The 25520-nt window shown below is 30.5% G+C and overlaps 2 protein-coding genes across 3 annotated transcripts in view; both read right to left on the bottom strand.

The window, feature by feature from the left end:
* Positions 1-3834, bottom strand: part of LOC107438383 (isatin hydrolase-like) — a 6827-nt gene extending 2993 nt beyond the window's left edge. The window contains exon 1 of the mRNA XM_071185662.1: positions 3491-3834. Coding sequence (XP_071041763.1) covers positions 3491-3675 — 185 coding nt within the window. The 5' untranslated portion in view covers positions 3676-3834. The remainder of the gene's footprint in view (positions 1-3490) is intronic.
* Positions 3835-18552: 14718 nt separating this feature from the next.
* Positions 18553-25520, bottom strand: part of LOC107438392 (isatin hydrolase) — an 8470-nt gene continuing 1502 nt past the window's right edge. Inside the window, exons 1-2 of one of the 2 annotated variants that reach the window (XM_071185126.1) lie at positions 23807-24101; positions 18553-19296 (exon numbers count right to left, since the gene is read on the bottom strand). In XM_071185126.1, the coding sequence (XP_071041227.1) occupies positions 18669-19296; positions 23807-23991 (813 nt within the window). In that variant the 5' untranslated portion in view covers positions 23992-24101 and the 3' untranslated portion in view covers positions 18553-18668. Of the gene's footprint in view, positions 19297-23806; positions 24102-25520 lie in introns of those variants that run through there. The other variant, XM_016050687.3, reaches the window with a different exon arrangement.

The raw sequence follows: 25520 nt of genomic DNA on the forward strand, positions 1-25520 counted from the left end.
ATAGTTAAATCATCGTCGTCATAAACAACTGAAATAGTTTAGATAATTACAATTAGACAAATTACAATATTAAAATAATACAACTAACTTTAAAATATTAAATCAAGCAAAGCTTATGACTTTGCATTGGCTCGCCCCCCCAGTCAAAAAAAAGTTGGCACGCCACTGCCTGATTGATACGGTTTTATGCTGGCACGTATTTGTGACAGTCGGCACGAATGGGTTAAGCTTTCCCGCCGCCCGTCAACTTGTCGTGGTTGAATAATAAAAATGCGACGATTTTTGGTTTCAAACTTAATTTCGACAAATGTATACATACAGCTTTTTTTTTTTACTGTCAGGTCATTAAATAAGAGTTCCTAGACAAAACCTTAATGTAAAAAAAAAAGAGAAAAAAAAGTGGTTAACACGTTGAGCGCCGCGTCAGCCATCGGTGGCTGATACTGGACTTTCAATTTAGGCTGCGTCAGTCACCGGTGGCTGACACTGAAATTGCATTTAGACCGCGTCAACCACCGGTGACTGACACTGGAATTACATTTAGGCCGCGTCAACCACCGGTGGCTGACACTGGAATTACATTTAGGCCGCGTCAACCACCGGTGGCTGACACTGAAATTACATTTAAGCAGCGTCAACCGCCGGTGGCTGACTCTGACCTTTCACATAGGCCGCGAAAAACAGCTGGCTGACAGCGTATAACATGATATAGAACTATAAAATTTACACTCTTTTATGGAATTGCAGAAATTTTATTCAAAATTTACTTACTTATTGTGATTCTTGGTTTAATAAATTCAATTTAGTAGATTTTTATCCTCTACTATTTTTACATAATTCGCAGGCTTATATAATTCACCACTTTTTTCAGATATGTCGTGATAAACCTTCTAAAAAAATAGCAAAATCTGTCTAATATTTGCAAATTTAGTTTGTAGTTAATTACCGTAGCCAGATGGGCAAGCCATGTAAAATTAGAGTGATGTTCAACGTGTTAATATCAAATTTGTGTCTGACTTAATTCTGAAATCGTGTAATGAATGTTTTCTACCTTCATATTTTTCACAAAATTATCTTTACATAATTTATATATATATACATAATTTAATTATATATAATATTATAATTTTTTTATGTCTTTATCATTTTACACTAATTATTTACAGTACTATTTTAACGCAATTGTTTACGCTAACCAACGTTCGCCGTCTAAATCCCGGATTATGTATCATAGCTGCCAACTCTTCCGGTTTTTCCGGAAGATTTTAATTTCGTATTTAAAGTGGTACCGAAACTCATATCATGCCATTAGACTTTTTGAATTATAATAATAATTATAAATGAGTTTGACCACCACTACATGTAAATAATTACAACAAATATATAAAAAGCATACTAATTTTTACGTTAGCGGATTTTTACCTAATGAAAATATAAATATATTATGGAGTAAGATTGTTTTTTTTTTTTTTGGAGTAAGATTGTTTTTCGATGATTGTTTTGCTACCACTTGAAATATCCATTCTCAGAAAGAGTAAAAGTTGGCAGGTATGAAGTATGTAATGGTTTCGGACAGAGAGCCTCCCTTCGCCTTACAATAAAAAATACTTATCAGTTCTATCGGTAACTATGAAGGAAACACATCACCAAACACCAAATAGTACTCTTATTGTATTCTATTGAAATTTTGAGTTTTTATTATCATTGGTAATTTTTTTATTTTACATGACAATATACGCATGACACGCATATGAATCTTAATAGAAAATACCCAATAAATAAATTGTGTAATTTTAAGGCGAAAATCTGTGAACTCCAGCAGAAAATGATTGAAAGGGCCCTGTAAAATATTTTGCCCAAGTCCCCGCAAGGTCTAACGACGGTGCTGGAATAATTTCGTAATTCTCAAATGAAAGCTAAATTTAAGTATTTTTCTATAGTCTTGAAAAAAATCTTAGCTCAAATTCGTTTGTTTTTTCCAGGTCGTGAGAACCCCATACCTGCCAACTTTTAATCCCTTCCATTATCATTTTTCCCAGTGGTATTAAAACTTCAATTTTAAGTGAAAAAATACGTTGTATTTGAGAAAACTTAAGTTGACTACCATGATACATACCTGCCAACTCTCCCGTATTTAAACGGAGATTTTATTTTCGTATTTAAAGTGGTAGTAAATATATACTATTTTTTCTTTTATAAATTAAATTTTTAAATGATTTTGATCACCACTATTCTTACAAAAATTAAGCTTATATNGGGAGTGACGGCGCTTCACTCTTTATATGTACACTGTTTGGTATGCAGCATGCAGGGATAATGCATTTCATAAAAATTTGGCGACCCCCAAAAAACTTCTGGCGACCCCCACAGGGGTCGCGACCCCTAGTTTGCGCACCACTGAGATAGACAGTGCGCTTGCATTTTAGTTCGAGTTTAATATGGAATTGAGGGCCCAATATCATACCTGCCAACCTTTAATCCTTTCGAGTATGGTTTTCCCCAGTGGTAGTAAGTTCAAATTTAAATTACAATTTTAGGCAGAAAAATATGCTGTTCTTAGATAAAGCTTATATAGACGGACTCGACAGTATTTTATATTTACATATATGCTTAAATTTTTTAAAAATAGTAGTGGTCAAAAAGATTTTAAATTAAGTTTACAAATGAAAGGAATATATAGAAAGCATACATTTTACTACCACTTTAAATATAGAAATAAAATTTTACACCAAATGCGTAAAAGTTGGTATAATATCATACCTGCCAACTCTTCCGGATTTTCCGGAAGATTTTATTTTCATATTTAAAGTGGTAGTAAGTATATACTATATTTTCCTTTATAAACTTCATTTTTAGATGATTTTGATCACCACTATTCTTACAAAAATTAAGTACATATATTAATATGCGTTACTATCATGATTGTTAACTTAAGATTTCTCAAATACAACGTATTAGTTTGCTTAAACTTGAAGTTTTAATTCTATTTTAATACCACTGGAAAAAATGATAATGGAAGGGATTAAAAGTTGGCAGGTATGTAATATATGATAGAAGTCATTGCTTTTTTAAATACTTGCTGTTTCACAAATCATATTGATTTGTCATATATTTTATGTATGCTTATTTAAATGTAGTGGTGGTTAAGATCATTTTAAATTAATTTATAAATACAAGTAGTAAATAGAAAGTATACATTTTATTGTTATTTTAAATATAAAATTAAAATTTTGAGCAAAAGTTATGTGTTTAGAATAGTTGACGGCAATTCTGACACTTTTTTTTTTTTATATAACTACGTTTATTTTAGGCAAGAAATCCTTTTCATTAGTTTACTAAATCAGTTTTTAATAGCTTTTACTTATATCTATTTCTATTTTAACTATTATTTATTTATCTACCATAAGAAACCCAAGATTTAAAATAAGTTTGCTCGAATTGTAGTTTTAGTACTACCCTGATGATAAATAAAACATGGCTTAAAACTCACCATAAACCATCAAAGTCGTCAGAACTTGAGTTCATTAATTGATCTATCTGGAAGAATTTTCGAAATCCCGGAAACACCATTTCCTTTTCTTCAAAAGTATGTGTCAAATCCAAATAGCGTATAGTTGTGGGCATTGCATTTATGAACCCTACCAAACTTAGAGCGAAAACCAAAATCGGAGACATTTTATTTTCACAATACTATTTCTCAAAACGAAATGATAGAGTTAAAACTCTTATTGAGAAAACATGTTTTGATCAAATTGTTTCAAAATAAATATTTTATATTTCAAACTTAATGAAAACTGCTCTAATCGCATGAAAGACCTCCACCAAACAATTTCTAATTTACTTGGCGATGAAAGTTTGTGATTTGATTGATGATATTTAATATAAACAAGCTTTTTTTTCGTCAATATAGATAAGAATAGAAATCTAGAAGGCGTGAAAGGATTTTTCCTTTATATAACAAAAAATTATATAACTAATATAATTTTTTTCCTTTTCTTTAATGTTGAATTTAATTTTTAAAATAAAATTACTGTATGCCTAACATTACTATATGCCTTATCTATATGTCTAATAATATAAACAATTCAATCGCTATTAATTTTTCTTCGGTTCGTTCGTTGAAGTGGAACTGGGAGTCTGAGGCCTCACGGCCCTTTTCCCATTCATCCTCAAATTAGACTAAGAAACATACATGACAAAAATAAAGTTTTGGGCGCAAAATGGAGTTTGTGAGAGAAAAAAAAATTATTAGGTAATAACAAATTTACAAATAATAAAAAAGTACATGAAAAAAGGTAAAATTAAAGTATTTACAATGAGAAAATAAAAACTAATGAATATTTACAGTTTCGGAATATATTCAAAAGGGGGAAGGGGCGAGTTAAAGGTATGAGTGCAGGTAAGTGTGGCTCTGTTAAAGTAGAGACCCGTGCCGTGCTCTCTACACTTATGCTCTCTACACCCTGACCAGACCAGTGGTGAGCGAGACGGAAAAGAAGAAAGGCTGGTAGTAACATCTTTTCAGTTATAGCTAGTTTTCGGGAGGAGTTTACTTATTCTTTTTTTAAACTATTCAACAATATCTACTTTATCTTGGAAAAAGAAGCAGTTTTACATATATGCTTTATAAAAAGAATCTCGATAGTTCAACATATTTTATTTTTTTCGAAAAAAATGCTGGAATGAAATATCTATACGTACCAGTCTTTTCTCTTTTCCGTCTTTTCTCGTTCTCTTTTCCGCCAATGAAGCCAAGGGGGGAGGCGAGGGAGTGCAGATGCAGTCCAAACCCTTGTATATATTGTAAAAAATTTTTCCGTTCTATTATCTTTCGTATTATCATCCTTATTTAATGTTTTATATGTATTTTGCGATTTATATTATATAACCCAGTTCAATTTTGTTTACTCATGTACTATGCGATTTCTTAATCATACGATTATATGATTATATGATTATCCCTTCCTCCTCCTTTTTAACCGAGATGAAAGAGCAGATAGCCTTTTCAGGCTAGGTACTCTGAAATAATTTAATAGTTACAGTTACAGATCCGATCCCAAGGGGCAGCTTAATTTTTCCTCCGGGGGAAAAAGCAATTCAATTAAAAAATTTGGTAGTTATGGATATTTTATTACTGCCGAAAAAAAGTTACAAATGAAATTTGTTTGCTACCAGTCTTTATTTTGTTCCATCTTGATACATGTATGGACTTTTGCCAATGGGTTCATTAAAGTATATGAGCATTCAAACAGCTAGATGTCTATTTCAAGTTATAGTACAGCGGACTACTTAACCCTTTAATGGGCACTTTATTTCTAGTAAAGGTAAATTACAGTATTTTTAAAATTGAAATTGTTTTAAGAACAGTAACTGATATATGTATAAAAAAAACTCATTTAGTTTATTAAAATGCCATTTTTTTGGTAGTAAATATATTTAACATGACCTATTAGGAACTTACTGACTTTTATTTTTCTTTATTTACAAAATAAATTCCTTAAATGCTACAAACTTCAAAAGGAATTATGTATTTTATAACTTTTATACGTTTTTTAAAAGTGACAAATGGTTACCAATTTTATTCAAACTCACTTCAAGAAAGCTGAAGTTATTGAAAAATGGAAACCTAAATTAAAAGTGGTAAAACGTGGTGGTAAGTATACTTACCACAGCCTTAAAAAGGGTTAATTGTTGATCATTCTCAACTCCTTTTTCCTGTCACATTCTCATTGTTTTTCCACAATGGCAAAGTGCCATTTTTCTCTCTACTTCAATTAGAATTTCTCCCCTTAGAGTAGAGTAGAACTTCCCCCTTACTCCAAAGTATTCTAATATAAAGTTCCTTTTCCTTGGCATTATATATTTGCATTCGTAATCTATAGGATGATAATGCATTAGAGAAAGTTACTCCAAAGTAAGACCAATATATAAAATAAAAAAAATTCCGGGGCATTACGTGTATTTTTAATCCATAGGATAATATTGCATAAGAGAAAGTTACTCATAAGTAACCCAATATAAAATTTCTTTTCAGAAGAATTAAATATTTTTAATCCATAGGAAATAATGTATAAGTAAAAATTACTCCTCAGTTATCCAGGATAAAATTTCTTTTCGGAAGCGTTATCTTCATAACATTTAAATTATTTCTCTGCCCACCCTTCATTGAAACCTTCTCAATGGTTCGTATGAACTATTCTCTGCATTTAAAGTTTTAGGGTTTTATGTAACTTGATCAATAGCTTCTCATACTGATGGAATTATAAGAAACGCTACTGCGCTTAAGTGCAACTTGAAATAGGGACATGATTTCAAACAAGACTTCTAGAACTCCGTGCAAAAAGGTAGATATGTTACGTTACATTCCAAAAGATGCGCTATAAATATTGCATGTTCAATCAAATGCTTAAGCACAAATTGTTCCAAAGTAACTCAATGTAAATTTTCTTTCCCTAGGCATTATGAGTATTTTTAATCGATAGGATAATAATGCATAAGAATAAGGATAATAATGCATAATTTTAGGTATCTCGAATTTTTTCTCCTGTCCCTTCAACTTCAAGATATCGAGGTTTGACTGTATTTAGATTAATTTCTTTGTTCACGTCTCACTGAAATCTTCTCAACGGTTTACGTGAATTATTCTCTGCATTTAAAATTTGAGAGTTGAATGTAACTTAATAGTTTCTGATACTGAGTAAGTAATGCTATTGTGTTTGAAAGCTTGTTGAAATAAGGACACGATTTCAAAGTTTATGAAACTTAGTGCAAAAAAATCGATTTGTGACGTTACTTTCCAGAAGATTCGTTATGGATACTGCACTTTCAATCCATCGAATAATAATGCATAAGTAAATATTGTTCCAATGAAACCCAATATAAAATTTCTCTTCAGAGGTATAATTTTCCAAACTGTAAGTTTAATTTCTCTCTCTGTGCTTCGTTGAAACATTCTCATTAGCTTATATGAATTGTTCTCTGGATTCAAAGTTTTAGCGTTCGAAATAATTTGATCAGCAGCTTCTGATACCAAAGATGCAGATATTGTTAGAATTAGAAGGAATGCAGCAGCATTAAATGTCATTAGAAAGAGGGTGAATATTTGATACCCGATTTTCGAAACTCTGTTCAAAATGGTGGATAACGTAATATACATTCCAATATAATCGTACGCCAAAAACAGAAAAACTAATTGCGACATATGATTATCAATGTTTATCACTAAATAAAATAAGTAATCATGCATTTTAAGAAGTTTCTTGAAGTTCAAATCAGTTTTATTTATTAAAATCGAGTTCAATTTAGATATTTTTTTCCTTAATTGGTAACAAACAATCGTATAATACATGGTAAATGTTGTCAGAGGTTGAAAAATTACGAATACGTTATATACATTCTGAAGAATATCAGCAATTAAGTTAAGAACAGGGTTTTCGAATAGATTTAAGAAATTAGTTCTATAGTAGGACTCGGTATCAAAATATTTCAGGAATATTGAACAGTTCAAGGTTAGGCTAAGAATAAACCATATGCATAGTATCGGTCTCATTTCATGTCGAATAGGCAACTTAATTAAGCAATTAGTTATTTTTTTAATGTCATTATATTTCATTATCAGTACTGCTCGAAATATTATTAACGTAACAATCAAAATGAAAGGCAGAGTTTCCGAAAGATTTCCATGATTAGTTTTAATAATTTTAATATTTGTGATTATAAATGCGACTAGAAAAATGTTGATTATGGCAACAAAAACCTTTTTTGCATAATTTCCTCGCTTTTTGAAAACACATAAAGTAGGAATTGCACTTATCCAAAATAAAAAGTGTATAAATCGATAGATTTTCTCTGCTTGAGAAGGAATACGCTTGAAAAGTGGTTTAGGTTTAACCTTTTGAAATCGGTGTAATTTATACATGCTATTTAAATCAATGAAGCATTAACTTGAACTAAGCTACTGCACAGAAAACCTGTTCTCGAAGAGGAATCTTCATTCTTTAATAGTAGTTTGTGTCTATGGGCGACGAGAATAATAGCTGTGAAAGACTACGAATTTATATTTAAAGTTAACTCAGAAAAGTTTGGTATAAACTAGGATTGGTGTACTCTTTAATCACAAGGATGGCCTTTTGATTCTTTTCCTATTTCTGAAAGCATTCCATGAATGGAAATTGGGATGGAGAAGAATTAATTACTCGTAGAATTTTGACATGATTCCTGTCGAGGGGAGAAAGTAAACTATGGGATTGAATTTTTTTATGTCTATAGTTCTCTATTTAATACATTGTTAAACCCGGCTGGGTCAGAAACTTTTGAAATTTTTCAAAAGGTCACAGTTTGATTATTTATATAATTGCTAAAAGCATCTAATTATAAAACATTTCTGATGCCTTTGTTGGGAAGATAGTACGGCTCACCTGCAATTCTTCTTTCTATTTTGAACAATTTCTGATTTTTTAATTTGAGTGAGATTTATACGATCTTCATACTGGACCTGGCTGGGATAATTTTTTTTTTTACAACTTTATCTTATCTTATTATTGATATAAAGCGTAGATAATATCAAGCATTATCCTGATTATCATCATCTTCCTTAAATTATCACACGTATCACGTTGGACACGTATCACATTAAATTATCACCTTTTTCACATAGCATTATCCTGAGACTGTTTACAATATTTTTTCCATCAGCTTTGAAATTGTAGCTTTAAGGTGGTACTTTCTGGTAACTGGAATGCAAATTGGAGTGAGAAGGAAAATTAAATATTTTGTATTCTAGATGAAAATGCTTTGATACAATAATGAACATCCATTTGCCTGAGCTTTATGTCTCTTTTCAAGTTTTCAAAATTTCATTAAATCCTGCGGCTTCACAATTTACGGCTTTTTTTTAAAAATTGCAATCAAGCCTTGGAATAAAATGATTGAAAAAATCAATGTTGAGATTGCGATGCATGTATCTATGTTGACTCTGTTTGATGTATGTATCGATGTTGACGATGTTTTTTCTTCTCTAAAAGTGATGAGGAAGTGTTACACCAGTCTAAAGATGCCTAAATAAGGATGGGACAGATCTTTGAGATATAGAGTAAGCGTTTAGTGTCAATTTTAGAGTTTTGAAAAAGAATTTGTAGTTTGTGACAGGCTGCTTGTATTTATTGATAATTGATTTTGAAAGATCTTTCCTATTAAACTAGATATATCTAACGAGAAAAAGACATTTTGCGCATTTCACAATGGGGATAGTTTCATTTAAGAGAACAACTTTTTTCTTTCTTTCTGGCAGGATGGTTTTTCTTTTATGTTTGATAACAAGAAGTTGTGATTATTGTCCGTTAACTTTAAACTTTCAGTCTAGACACCAGGGGTATCAAGCATTTAAAGAAAAACAAACCAAAAGACATAATATAGTCTTGTGATTATAAGATAAAGTGATTGTTAAATATTAAAAACAAAATGTTTGAATTCAAAGAACAACTTGTTGAGGTTTGATTTCATATTTTCTAAGAACGTGAATAGAACAAGTACGAGTGTATGCAAGATATATTCATACCCTTTTTCTAACATGCATTCAAAAGAAAGATAATTTCAATCCAAAAACCATAAATAAAAGTGCTTATGAAAAAGAATATGTATTCTATTTTAAATATTATATCGATGTTTTTTAATTTATTATTAAGAGCTAACAGCCAGATTGTAATAAACAGCTTTCATTTGGCAATTTAATGATCTAATAAGAATTTAATTTGCAGATTATACGTTTTATTGTTCGGGTTTATTTAACTTTTTGTTCCATCTTTTATACTAATCGATAAAATCTATTATTATGCTAAGAGATACTTAATATCCATCAACAGATGTTCGTTTTATAAATTAAAATTGTTGTGTAACCTTTAAAGGTTTTGTTAAAAAGTTGTTATTTTTCTAATGAAAGCTTTCAGACAAATTAAAAAAAATAATGAGTCAAATTTTCAAATGTTTATAAGTCGACGGGAGCTTTTATTTTTACTGTTTGTATCGTACCTCGCACGATAAATTGATTTAGTCTAATTAACATTCTATAGTTAGTAGTATTAATATGTTAAGAGCCCAATTCAGACATAAAGAGATTTTTTAGGGATTTCATTTAAAATAGCAGGGTTCGTACAGTTTTTAAAAATTTAAAAAAGTGGTGGCAACATTGTTACAAAAAAGGCTACTAAATAACTCTGGAATCTGTTTTACTGAGCATAGCTATTTAATTTTGAACTGTAAAAGTTTGCAAATATATTTAAAAATTAAACTTATAAAAGTTTGAAAAATTATAAAAATATTTAAAATTTTGTAGTAGGGTTCATTTGATATATAAAAACTTATTTGATATATTTATAAATCCAAGTATGAAATAGAAAAATATGAAATTCATAGCCACTTTTAAATTTAAAAAAATATTGCCTTTCAAAAAATGTGGCAAAAATTGAAGCTATGCTACATTCAAATAATTTAAAAAAAGTTATTTAAAAGGTAATTTCTGCTTTTACTTACAACTTCTAGAAAAATATATTTAAATGAAAGTTTAAATAAAGGATAATGTTATAGAATACAATTACTACGGAATTTCCGTATTTCCAGGAAGATTTTTTTTTTAATGGTAGAAAAAGCAATGTGTTATTATTTTAATAAATGAGAACTAAAAATTACACTCGGAAATTTTTTTTGTTTGTCTCCTGCTGCATGAGATTTTTGAACGGGTCTTAGATATTTTCGAGTAGCTGATTTCATGGCAGCAATCGGTTTCTCTCTACAAGCTATAGTTTTTATTCAATTACGTAATCGTAACGACGAATAATTACTCAGTGTTCCCACTTCTCTGCTACGTAGGAAGTAGAAGGAAGGAGGCGATAATACTTTTCTGTTTACGATGCTATTTGTTAAGGTCGAAATTTTTTTTCTTCTTGTTTTTTCTCTTAAGTGTTACTTACTCTCAAAGGAGCATTCTAGTGTATATGTATTTACATTAAAAATCTCTACTTTCTTTATAAACTTATAAATTTAGACAAAAAATAAACTACACCAAAAATATCATTTTGCACACCAAAAAAAAAACAAATTTCAGATTGGAAATACCCAGACTCAAATTAGGTAAGATCAAGTACTTACAGGTATTCCACAGGCGGCTAAAAATGTAAAATTGGTTATTAATAAAAATTTATTGAAAGAGATTAAAATTAGCTACTTTATCCAGCTTATTTTCTTTCATATTACTATTGAAGATAATTGCAGATTTGTTTTTTAGTGCACCAGAGATGCTAACTTGCTCCGGACCTCGAGTACATATTTTAAAGTGGTAGTTTATCAATTGTGATTCTTGGTTTAATAAATTCAATTTAGTAGATTTTTATCCACCACTATTTCGAAATAATCTGTAGGCTTATACAATTCACTGCTTAGCACTCTTGGGAAGATACTAGAAAGAATAGTGCATATACTAGGCTCAAACCATACTTAAGTTGCTTACCGGAGAGCAGTAGGGGTTCAGGGCGAAACTCGATACTACTAAACAGTTGTTACGCATAGTTGACTGTGTTGGCAGAGGATTACATCTGAAACAGACTTCGGCTTTGTTGATGCTTGATATTAGTAAAGCGTTTGATAGAGTTTGGCACAAAGGTATTATTTACAAATTGATTGAACTTGAATTCCCGAAAGGATTGATAAAATTTATAATCAGTTATTTGACAGAGAGAAATTTTCAAATTAGAATGAAAAACGTATGCTCCACGATGAGGAGTATTAGAGCAGGCGTACCGCAAGGTAGCATACTCGGACCAATTTTGTATATCCTTTTTACACACGATTTCCCAATCGATAGGGGCGATTGGAATAGTCTAATTGCATTCTATGCAGATGACACGGGTGTTATAGTAAAATCTACAGACCCAAACATGGCTATAGAAAAACTGTAGAATAAGATCTATGATTACGAAGAATGGTGCTTAGATTGGAAATTCGAAGTAAATGCTCAAAAGTCCCAACTATTNCACGAAAAATTTTCTGGTTTTCATAATAAAGAACAAAAATTTTGGTTTGGATTTACCTATCAACGTAGGCAGGTAGGTAGCATCATTCACTAGGTAGGTACTCAAAAATATTCGAGACTCAGTTCAAACACAGAATTGAATAGAGCAATAGATAATAGTGTACACCACATGTCGAGACTTGCAAAGTACCGCCCGCTCGTCCGCGATGCTTGTTTAGATCTGCAAAGGGATGAAATGCGACTTGCGCTGTGCTTGCAATCTACATTAGTATAAATACGAATGCCAAGAACAAAACGTTATTCATTTGTTTCCGGGATTTTGAGCATAAAAGTGTGAGTGAATCAATGTTAGTGTTTGCAGTGCCGGAAAAAGAAGATGTGCTACTTTTTTCTTCTTCTTCACTCCCCCAATTTAGGGTGATATTTTTTAAGAGTTTTGGGAATACAGTAGAAATGTAGCAGCAGGGGGTTTACCGAAAATAGTAAAACTTTGTGAATGGTCCACGAGAAAAAAAAGTTTGGGAACCTCTGGTTTACATGAATTATTCTCTGCATTTAAAATTGTAGAGTTGAATGTAACTTAATCAATAGTTTCTGATACTAAGTAATGCTATTGTGTTTAAACGCTTGTTGGAAATAAGGACATAATTTCAAAGTTTCTGAAACTTTGTGCAAAGAGATCGATTTGTGACGTTACTTTCCAGAAGATTTGTTATGGATATTGCACTTTCAATCCATCGAATAATAATGCATAAGTAAAAATTGTTCCAATGTAACCCAATATAAAATTTCTCTTCAGGGGTATAATTTTCCAAACTGTAAGTTTAATTTCTCTCTCTGTGCTTCGTTGAAACATTCTCATTAGCTTATATGAATTGTTCTCTGGATTCAAAGTTTTAGCGTTCGAAATAATTTGATCAGCAGCTTCTGATACCAAAGATGCAGATATTGTGAGAATTAGAAAGAATGCAGCAGCATTAAATGTCACTAGAAAGAGGCTGAATATCTGACACCCGATTTTTGAAACTCTGTTCAAGATGGTGGTTAACGCAAAATACATTCCAACATATTCGTACGCCAAAAACAGAAAAACTAATTGCGACATATGATTATCAATGTTTGTCACTAAATCAAATAAGTAATCATGCATTTTAAGAAGTTTTTTGAAGTTCAAATCAGTTTTATTTATTAAAATCGAGTTCAATTTAAATATTTTCTTCCTTAATTGGTAACAAACAATCGTATAATACATGGTAAATGTTGTCAGAGGTTGAAAAATTACGAATACGGTATATACTTCCTGAAGAATATCAGCAATTAAGTTAAGAACAGGGTTTCCGAATAGATTTGAGAAATTATTTCTATAGTAGTAGGACTCGGCATCTAAGTATTTCAGGAATATTGAACAGTTCAAGGTTAGGCTAAGAACAAACCATATGTATAGTATCGATCTCATTTCATGTCGAATAGGCAACTTAATTAAGCAATTAGTTATTTTTTTAATGTAATTATATTTCATTATCAGTACTGCTCGAAATATTATTAACGTAACAATCAAAATAAAAGGCAGAGTTTCCGAAAGATTTCTGTGATTAGTTTTAATAATTTTAATATTTGTGATTATAAATGCGACTAAAAAAATGTTGATTATGGCAACAAAAACCTTTTTTGCATAATTTCCTCGCTTTTTGAAAGCACATAGAGTAGGAATTGCATTTATCCAAAATAAAAAGTGTAAAAATCGATATATTTCCTCCGCTTGAGAAGGAATACGCTTGAAAAGAGATTTAGGCTTAACCTTTTGAAATCGGTGTAATTTATACATTCTAATTAAATCAATGAAGCATTAACTTGAACTAAGCTACTGTACAGAACACCTTTTCTCGAAGCGAAATCTTCATTCTTTCATAGTTGCTTGCTTCTATGGGCGACGAGAATAATAGCTGTAGGTAAAAAAACAAGTAGGCGAAAGACTATAAATTTATATTTAAAGTTGTTCTAACTGAGAAAGATTTGGCTTAAAGCTAGGGTTGGTGTAATCTTTAATCAAGTGTGGACACTAGGTTCTTTTCCTATTTTTGAAAGCATTCTATGAATAGAAATTGGGATGGGGTAGAATTACTCGTAGAATTTTCACAGGATTCCGCCCAAGAGGAGAAAGTAAACTATAGGAAAGTAATTTTTCAAGTAATTTTTTTGAAAGTAAATTTTTCAAGACTATAGTTAGTTCTTTGTTTAATATACTGTTAAATCCGACTGGCTCAGAGACTTATGAACTTTTTTAGAAAGTCGTAGTTTGTTTATTTAAATAATTTCTAAAAACATCTATTTATAAGATATTTCTGATGTCTTTGTGGGTAAGATACTACGGAGCACCTATAATATTTTTAAGCAATTTGTTTTGAACTATTTCTGATTTATCAATTCGATTGAGGTTTAAACTAACTCCATGCTGGACGTGACTGGAATAGACTTTATTTGTGTCTTTTTTATTATAATTTCATGTTAGCTTATTATTGATATAAAGCCTAGGCAATATACAGCATTATCCTCATTATCATCCTTAAATTATCATCATTATCCAACGGCTTCAGGCAGTTTATTCATACTCATATGTGGTAGTTATCTTAGCATCAGCTGAGGCAGTTTATGATCCTTTTTTGATCCCTATCTTGAAATTTTAGCTTTAAGGTCGTACTTCCTGGAAACTGGAATGCTACTTTGAGTAAGAAGGAAAATTAAATGTTTTGTATTCTAGATGAAAATGCTTTGATACAATAATGAACATCCATTTGCCTGAGCTTTATGTCTCTTTTCAAGTTTTCAAAATTTCATTAAATCCTGTAATGCATCTCAATTTATGGCTTTTTAAAGTAAATTGCAATAAAGCGTTGGAACATAATGATTTTGAAAAATCATTGTTGAGATCGCGATGTTGACACCTTTTGAGTTTTTCTTCTTCTTCTTTTCTTTCTAAAAGCGATGAGGAAGTGTTACATTAGTCTAAAGATGCTTAAATAAGGATGAGACCGATCTTTGAGATGTAAAGTAAGCTTTTAGTCTCAATTTTAGAGTTTTGAAGAAGAATTTGTAGTAGGCTGCTTGTATTTATTGATTTCACATGATCTTTCCTATTAAACTAGATGCTTCTAACGAAATTAAGATATTTTGCGATTTGACAGTGGGAATAGTTTCGTTAAAGAGCACAACTTTTTTTTCTCTTTTTGGCAGGATGGTTTTTCTTTTATGTTCGATAACTAGAAGTTGTGGTTTTTGTCCACTAAATTTAAGCTTTCAGTCAAGACACCAGGGGTATCAAGCATTTAAGGAAAACAAACCAAAAGACAAAATATAGTCTTGTGATTATAAAACAAAGCGGTTGTTAAATATTAAAAAGAAAATTTTTTGAATTCAAAGCACAACTTGTTGAGGTTTGATTTCATATTTTCTAAGAACGTGAATAGAACAAGTACGAATGCATACAAGACATATTCATACCCTTTTTCTAACACGCATTCAAAAGAGAAGATAATTTCACTCCAAAAACCATAAATAAAAATGCTTCTGAAAAAGAATACATATTCTTTTTAAAATATTATATGGATGTTTTTTAATTTATTATTAAGACCTAACAGCCAGATTGTTATAAACAACTTTCATGTTGCAATTTAATGATCTATAAAGAACTTAATTTGCATATTATACGTTCTATTGTTCGGGTATATTAAACTTTTTGTTCATTTTTTATACGAATCGATAAAATCTATTATTATGCTAAGACATACTTAATATTCATCATCAAATGCTCATTTTTATAACTTAAAATTGTTGTGTAACCTTTAAAGTTTTTGTCAAGAGGTTATTATTTTGCAAATGAAAGCTTTTAGACAAATTAAAAGAAAATATTTAGTCAAATTTTCAAATATTTATAAGTCGACGGGAGCTTTTATTTACACTGTTTGTGTCGTACCTCGCACGATAAATCGATTTGGTCTAATTAACATTCTATAGTGCATTCTACAGTACATTCTATAGTATTAATAAGTTAAGAGCCCAATTCAGACATAAAGAGATTTTTTAGGGATTTCATTTAAAATAACAAGGTTCGTACAGTTTTTAAAAATTTAAAAAAGTCGTGGCAACATTGTTACTTACAAAAAAGGCTACTAAATAACTCTGGAATATGTTTTACTGAGCACAGCTATTTAATTTTGAACAGTAAAAGTTTGCAAATATTTTTAAAAATTAAACTTTTAAAAGTTTGAAAAATTATAAAAATACTTATACAATTTTGTAGTAAGGTTCATTTGATATATAGAACCTTATTTGATATATTTATAAATCCAAGAATTAAATAGAAAGATATGAAATTCGTAGCTACTTTAAATATAAAAAATATTGCATGTCAAAAAAATGTAGAAAAAATGGAAGTTATGCTACATTCAAATAATTAAAAAAAGCTGTTTAAAAGGTAATTTCTGCTTTTACTCATAACTTCTAGAAAAATATATTTAAATGAAAGTTTAAATAAAGGATAATGTTATGGAATACAATTGCTACGGATTTTCCGCATTTCCAGGAAGATTTTTTTTTTGTGGTAGCAAAAGCAATATGTTATTATTTTAATAAATGATATCTAAAAAATTACACTTGGAACAGTTTTTTGTTGTTGTTTTGTTTTCTGCTGCATGAAATTTTTGTACGGGTTTTAGATATTTTCGAGTAGCTGATTTCATGGCTGCAATCGGTTTCTGTCTACAAGCTATAATTTTTATTCAATACAAGCTATAATTTTTATTGTCTATATAATCGTAACGACGAGTAATTACTAAGTGCTCCCACTTCTCTGCTACGTAAGAAGTAGAAGGAAAAAGGCGATAAGACTTTTCAGTTTACGATGCTATTTGTTTTTTTTTCAAAATATGAATAATAAAATTTTAATAATTTTTTTTTTTTTAAAATATGAGTAATTTGAAATGTGAGTTTTAGTAGTAGTTACGATTGAATAATTAAATAGGCAATAAATAAACAAAACGAAATAAATTACTTTCACTTTCTACATTTTTTGTCCTTTGCGGCACCCCGGTAAGTGCAAAAAAAAAACCTTCCAGTGTTAATGTTTATTATTGTATTAACTGCTAGCTTTTTCATTTTCCGGGGATGATTTCTTCATTGTGTAGTTAAGTGATAACCAAATTACAATTAGGGGCAAAAAAAAGTTTTTTTTTTTTTTAAATCAGAATTTCAACAAACCATGGTTGTATCAATCATTTTTTATCACTGTCCATTTTTTATGACGGTTTAGAAATTTTAATAATTAAGATTTAAAGAATTAAATTTTTAAATCCAAATAACAAAGGAAAAAGGACATGACTTCTTTAGCCAAGTTAAATATAAAAAATAAAATCTTTAAAGTAATCTGAAAGAATTTGCAGCTATGATACATATAAAAAACTTAACTGGTTGTCGCAAGCTTTTAATTTGATCGTTCACAGAAACACAGTTTTGTTTTTTTCAATTGGATAACTGCAAGTGACGTGGCACTTGCCGATTGAGAAATCAATCAGGTTCGAGACACACGCTTGACGCCGATTTCGGACCTAGAGTGACGTACCTTCTGTCGTATCCAATTAAATCTGATTTAAATCACGTGTTTAGGCATAATCTCTTCACTTATTCTCGAGTTGCAAGTACTCACTTGTTTATAACTGCCATGTGAAATTGAACGTCAGTCGCATGTTTGGAAGTGAGAATTATCATATTTTGCCACACTTTATCCAAGAAAACTGTCTATGGCTGCAAACGTCATGTACTCATCAAGACATGTTATCTGAAATCTTGCATCTTTCTTAACAGTGCATTACTGAATAATTAACAGTTGTATATTAGTATAGTTCGTACTAATTACAAGGAATATACACAGGGGAAGAAAGCTAGCTTCAATAGACATAATGTAAACCGGTCTCACAAGGATTGATGTGGTTCCTATGCAAAAAGTAAACAGTACCATTTAGGGGCACAGCAGCAGGGGTTTTGAAACTGGTTTCTACCCTAATCTCCTCCTAACCAATACGGGAGTTTGGGGGAGTTGAAAAGTTTTCTCTTTTTTTATTGACTGTTGGTTTGTTTAACATTTTTGCACTATTTATAAACAGTACTGTATTAATTAAGATATTTCTTTGAGAATATCTTTATATTATAAATGTTGGTTAACTCTGAACACATTTTGAGATAGAAAAAAAGAATTAGATAGTGGTTGGCGGGAAACAGTGTTTCGTAACCATACTTGTAGAATAGTTCGACAACCAGTTAACAGATGACGTACTTCCTGTCAATTTGCTTCGTATGCGCATGTACTGGATTTCGGTACACATGATGTTCTGCTATATCTGAGTATTTTGCTCTCCCTGTAAGTTGTTTTGCAGGCATACCGTACCGTACCGATCAGTTCTCGCGTAAGTTACGTATTCGAAGAGTTAGATTTCTGTAAATTCAGAACAAAAAGATATTATATTAGAAAACTTAGGAAAGCCGTGTTTTATTTTTTTATTGAAGCACAAAGAAGGAAAATAAACTATATTTGTTGACCCCATTACAGACGGGTTACTTGTAAAAATACAAAAAACAAATAAAATTGATCTGACTATTAGTTTTCTCGGACATTTATACGCATTTTGTAAATGACTTCAGGAATTGAAGCAATTATTCTAGTTGGGGCGCCACTTCCTTTACCTACCTTCATTGGTAATACGAATAAATTGGCGCCATAAATTGGGAGTTTATCAATGTTGGCAACATTTTCCAGAATGAAAAGTTTATGCCCCAAAATAATGGCATGGGCTGGAAATGTAGTCGTTGAACCCTTGTCGATAGACGCTGTTTCTGTTCCAATTCCTTTGATGCTTCGATTTTCAACTAACCACTGGCATGCATCAGCGCTGATTCCTGGAAAATGCAACGGAAATGTGCCATAATCAGGATTGCCGAAAAATGCCTGACTGTCGTTCCATTTCCGCCCCCAACCTGATTTTAATAGAATGATAGCACCGTTCAGGCTTTGTCCAGTACCAGCCTCCCATCGCAGTAGATCTTCCGTGGTAGCTTCAGCATCAGGATCAGTTTCTGCCTTTGCAGTTATGTCGATTACGGCAGCTGGTGCGAACAGGTCTTCGAGACGAATTTGCTCGACTGTTATCTCGCCTTTGATGTTATGAGCTGGAGCGTCTATGTGTGTACCAGTATGGGTTGTAGAAGAGAATTCTTCGAATTGTAACCTAAAACGACAAAAATGAAAACAAATTGAATATGGAATAGCTAGCAAGTTGTTCAATGAGTGTTATTATTTTTGAAGCACGACAATAATTTACAATGCACAGTGCAACCTAACGGACCACCCTGAATAACTTTTGATCTAATGATCGGATCCTTACGGTCTAGGACACTGTCTTAATGGTTCGAGGGGATGACCTCAAACACGCTAATTGATTAGTGCAGACGATATTTAAAGTTGCGAAATCAGTCACAAAAGCTTGCTTTCTCTCACTAAATGTATCTTTTTTTGGACGGAATCTTATTTATGACCATTAAAATATAAGGGTTAGCCGCAGTTTGGACAGGAGAGCGGTCAAAAGTTTTTGACAACTTTATGTTAGTTTTACTTTTTGCGTACTGCGCCATATCTCGAGAACTTTTTTAACGAATTTAAAAGCTTTTTCACAGAATTATAAAATTCGTTCATCCAAAGATAATCTTCCACAAAAAATAAATTGCTGTAAATATTTATTATGTTTCATTACTTTATTTAGCAATAATCGGAAAATTGTTGAATCTTAAGACTTGCGATTTCTTGCATTATTTTAAAGTATCTAATTTTACATGGCAGGATAAGAAATTTGAGCGAAATCGGATGAATAGATTTTGAGAAATCGAATGTTAAATATAAAACTGTTTCCGTTTTTTTTTTTTTTTTGGAACGCTGTTTACCAACTATGATTCGGTACTAATCTGATACCCAAAGACATAAAACACGAAAGAAAAGTTCAGCAGTTCTTGATACAAGTGACGCTTAATCAATTGTGGCAATAGGTGTTATTGGTATTGTGGTAATAAAGACCTTGAAACTATTTTATTTTAGTAATATCCGTCGTTGAACAGCCAACCCAATTTTAGGTTTACGACTACTGATGCTCAACTCCGTAACCATATAATTTTGAGTCAATCCAGAAGACAAGGAAACTCCTAGATCAGTACCTCCAGAGGTATGATTTGCTATGGGAACACGGTGGACTTTGTGTCCCGACAGATTCAACGTGCATTAGTCACCATTTACTACACGGAAAGTCTTCGGCAGGCGGGGATCGAACCCATGACCTTCCGGACATGAGCCCAGTCATCACCTCCTACATCAAAAAGCCTCCACACGCTCTTTTTTAAGTAGTCCGTGCAGTGAATAAGACAACCAATAACATTCACAAATAAAAAATTTTTTAGTCATTTATTTGCTACCACTTTCTTATTTTAACTAGATTATATATTAAATAACTCGTTCGGAAAGTGGATAGTTAGATACTCCACGACGCCGACAACTCAGTCAAGCCATCATTTTATTTCTACTTAGAATCATCATCCTACTATTCACCTTAAGGAACTACCTCATTGAACTTATCACATGATGAAGAGGTAAAGGGCCCTATGGCCTCAGGCACCTCGACCAAACCACAAGACCAGACCAGAGTGGATAGTTTTCTCCGATCAAGTTTGTACATACTTCTAATCATGGGTACTTTATCATAATGTTACCACATTGTTACATAATTCAAAATGTTTTATTCCCTGTATATAATTTACATGATGAATGGGGTAGGGGCCGCTGCGCGGCCTAGGCACCCAGTTTTGTTTAAATAAATAAATAAATAAGTGGATATTCTTCACAATGGAATGGTCTGATCGGACTACCTATTAAAAACCGTGTGGGGGCTTTCAGTTGTAGTAGGCGTTTACTCTTTTAAACTACTATAGGCTTTGTGGAAGTAGGGTTATTACGTCTTCCCTAACAGTATAAATAGATAAACTTTAATTTATAAATACACTATACTTTAAGGCACGTTGTGCAACACAGTTATCAAAAAACAGAAGCTTTACACAACTAACTAGACTTTAAGCTATGTTCACAAGTAAGTTTAAATTTAAATATCTGTAAGATTTTCAGATTAAATTAATTATTCTGCCAAGTGACGGGATATTTAACATAAATTATTGCAAAATTTTTAATAAATGCATTAAATTGTTTTCTAATGAATTTTGAGGATTCATTACGTTAGCATTCTTCTTTAAACCGGATGTAGATATTCACAAATAAAGTTTAAACAAAACAGTTAATTGATGATACATTTAATAGTTGGAAAATAGATTGAGTCATTTGATCTCATTTATCCATTCTTAAAATGATTACTCATGCATTTTCTAATGTTTTTCGAAAATAGTTTTGCAACAAAATGCTATTTTTCTATACACGACAAAGAGGATAGTCACAATAATTAACACACGTCTCAAATAGCAGGAATCTCTGTCGTAGTTATTTATTAACTTTTATAACGAGAATTTAACGAGTGTCTAGCATAAATAAAACCTACCAAAATGGTACATAAATTTAAATAAAAAAATTTTTCAACAGCTCACAGGTATAGTTTAGCTATTTTTCATACCCTATAATAACTACGGAATATCCATAGTTTCAGAATATATTTCGTATTTTAATTCGTAATTTAAAAAATTGAAAATCAGTGAAAATTTTCACATTTTTGCAACTAAATAATTATTACATGTAATAAAAGCATACACTTCAATATTTAAGATTTTTGAAAAATTATTATTTCAGTGGTAGTATACTAGTACAGATATTTTTTAAAACAAATATCCCTTTTTTTAAAATTTTAACTTAGGAGATGATTATATGACTGTCTGGCCTTTGATATATCTGTTTCAATTATTTATTTGCTGCAGTCGACTAAATTCTTTTATTTCCAACTTATTCAAATATTAATACATTACCTTTGGTATCTTAAGAAAAAATACTATTTTTCAAACTACGGAAATATTATAGTACTTGTAGGTTATGTAATAAAGCAGAGACTCAGAGACAAAACTACTATTACGGATTCCCCACAGTTTCGAATTTTTTTCCTTCAGGGGTACTGAACTAAACAACAAACAGATGTTTGAAACAAACTGATGTTTTTAAAAAAATATTTAAATTTGAGAACTTAAATATTCGTCTATATGATTTCATATCGATTTATTTAATTTACTTTTGTTTAGTGATATACGCAATCTTTTTTAAATTTTAATTTATTAAAATATAAATACATTACCACTACTATTATTGAGAAATTTTTTCTCCTGAAACTACGGAGACTCCTTAAAGGTACTTGTAAAAGGTCAGATTGACAAATGAATCTGTTAAGATAAAGGTTGATTTGTTTTAAATCTTGGTTCCATTGAAAAAAATCTTTTGCAAAAACCTCAAATTGTTGAACATAAATGGTTTATACACTCCAGAAGAACAATTAAGGCTGTTTTCAATTAATACATAAAAAAGCTCAAAATATCTTAAGTTACCGCTTGAAAATTAAAAGAACCAAACACAAAAACTTTAATTCTATTGTCTAAGGTCTAATGATTAATATATCCTAAAAGTTACAAACACAATTAAAATATATATTTTCGTCTTAACATTACTACCAGTTTTTAAATATTTCCAGGTGCGTATGATCCAGGACACACATGCTCTTTATGCGACATGGCTTATAAGGCCTTGTATCAAGATTAACATTTTTCAGAAACTGAATTTAGCAGCATTTTTATTAGAACTAGGGTAGCCGCAATGGCTCAGGGGATAAAGAGTTTGACTTTCAATGAGATAACCATGGTTCGAATATCAGCGGTTTCCAACCATAGAGAAATTGCGCAGCCATGAAATACCTATTATATTTAAAAAAAGACTATAAACCAATAACAATTTAATAGCTGCCCACTTATACGGCTGTTGAGAAATAATTTTTTTTAATTTTCTTCTTAATAAATTTTAAAATTTAAAGTTTCAAAAAAAAGGTTCCACGATAAATTAATAACGTAAAAAAAGGTAATATATAATCTATTTATTGGCTAATTTAGCTTATAGATGTCTGTTTAGTTTTGTTTTTTGAAATATTTTTCCAAAAATAATTGTTGTTTTAACTTTGTATAATTGTTGTGTAACTGTGTTCAAAATTTGTAAAATCTATTTAACGACTGTACAAGCTGGTAGGCATGCATTTTGTTTTAAGTACTACGAATAATCAATACTTAAATCTTTTTAAAATACAGTAGTCATTACAGTAATTTAAAAAACAGAATCAAATGCTGCTTCCATTATATTTAAAACGCAAATAAAGCTGTGTCCATTTTCCTAAATGTGCACTTTTAGGCTATGTTCAACTCATATATGCTATGCTCAACGTATTTGAGCTGTGTCTGTACTATATGATAGCTCTAAACATTCTAAACGGATATTATAAACTGTATGAAATCAAACCAGGATATTGCAATATATATAAAATCAAAAAGAATCCAATGGGTGGGACACATAGAAAGAATGCATTGCAATAGGAACAAAAAAAATACCTTTAGTGGCCTGAAAAATGAGGAATCATAAAGCAAAAATTCGAGACAAATGGCTTTGGAGTGGAATTGTATGGTCCATCATGGACTGGAGTTTTAAAAAGAAGTAAGTAAACTTAATCTTACCAATTCGATGCTAATCCTTCATATGTTCCATTAAACAAGTGACCTAGTTTGAATTCTATGTTATAACCTGGAAAACGTAGTGTAGTTTCGTCGAAAATATAAGTCATATCTATTAGTCTTCTAGCTAAGGGCATGGAGTGGGAAAAACTCAGCACACCAATGACAGAAGATAGAAGTAGAAGCATTTTGCTTGAGTAACAAATACCATAAATTGAAGAAAAAAATCAATTTCAGATCTGAATAATTGTTTTACAACACCGTACTGACTCACAATTTTCGTCCGTTCAGTTTACAAAACTTCGGGAATTTAATCAAAAAAAACCATTTTGCAATCTATACCCAAGACATTTATCATATTATTCTAATGAAATATTTATCTATTCATGTCAGATTACTGAGCTCTTTCGGTGATTTATTATTGTTTTTTTTTAAATAAAGTTTCTATCAGATCGATCCTTTAAGACTCTATATTATACTATCTTACTATCTTATATTATCTAAATCTTAGATGAAACATTTCAGATTTATAATTAGGTAAAAATTTGATAAAGGTAAGTACAATTAAGATATGTCTCAATTAGCTGGAGTCTCTGTCATCGTTATTTTTTAAATTTTTATAACGAGAATTCAACGAGTGACTAGCGTAAATGCAACCTACCAAAATAATACATAAATATAAAAAATAAATGTTTTCTACAGCTCACAAGTACAGTTTTGTTATTTTTTTTATACATATACTATAACGACTACGGAATATTCGTAGTTTTAAACGATGTTTCGTATTTAAAAAATTGAAAATTAATGAAACTTTTTACATTTTACAACTAAAAAATTAATATATGTAATAAAAGCATACACTTCAACATTTAATATTTTTGAGAAATTATTATTTCAGTAGTAGTATACTAGTACAGATATTTTTTAAAACAAATATTTTTTTTATTATCCTAACTTAAAGAGATGATCTTATGACTATCTGGCCTTTGATATATCTGTTTCAATTATTTATTTGCTGCAGTCGACTAAATTCTTTTATTTCTAACTTATTCAAATATTAACACATTACCTCTGGTACCTCAGGAATAAATATTATTCCTTAAACTACGGAAATAGTATACTACTTGGAAGGTATGTATAAAAGCCGAGACTCAGAGATAAAACTACTAACGGATTCTCCACAGTTTCGAATTATTATTTTTTTTCAGTGGTAGTGAACTAAAGCAACAACATACAGATGTCTGAAACAAACTGATGTTTTTAAAAAAATTATCAAAATTTGTGAACTTAAATGTTAGTCTACATGATTTTATATCGATTTGTTTAAATTACTTTTGCTTAGTTTAAAGTTTAAAAAAAATTAAGCTACCACGGTGAATAAATAAATATGTATACTTAAAAAATATGTATATGTATCCATTTATTGGCTAATTATGCTTATAGATGTCGGTATAGTTTTGTTTTTAAAATATTCTTCCAACTTTAATTGTTGTTTTATTAACACTTATTTAAATCTTTTTAAGCGACTGTACAAGCTGACAGGAATGCAGTTTTTAAATACTACGAATAATCAATATTTATTTCTTTTAAAATACAGTAGCCGTAACAGTAATTTAAAAAACAGAATCAAATGCTGCATCCCTTATATTTTAAGCGCGAATAAAGCTGTGTCTATTTTCTTAAAAGTGCACTTTTAAGCTATGTTCAATATATATAT

The sequence above is a fragment of the Parasteatoda tepidariorum genome, chromosome 9 (assembly GCF_043381705.1).
Source record: "Parasteatoda tepidariorum isolate YZ-2023 chromosome 9, CAS_Ptep_4.0, whole genome shotgun sequence".
NCBI classification, from domain to species: Eukaryota; Metazoa; Arthropoda; class Arachnida; order Araneae; family Theridiidae; genus Parasteatoda; species Parasteatoda tepidariorum.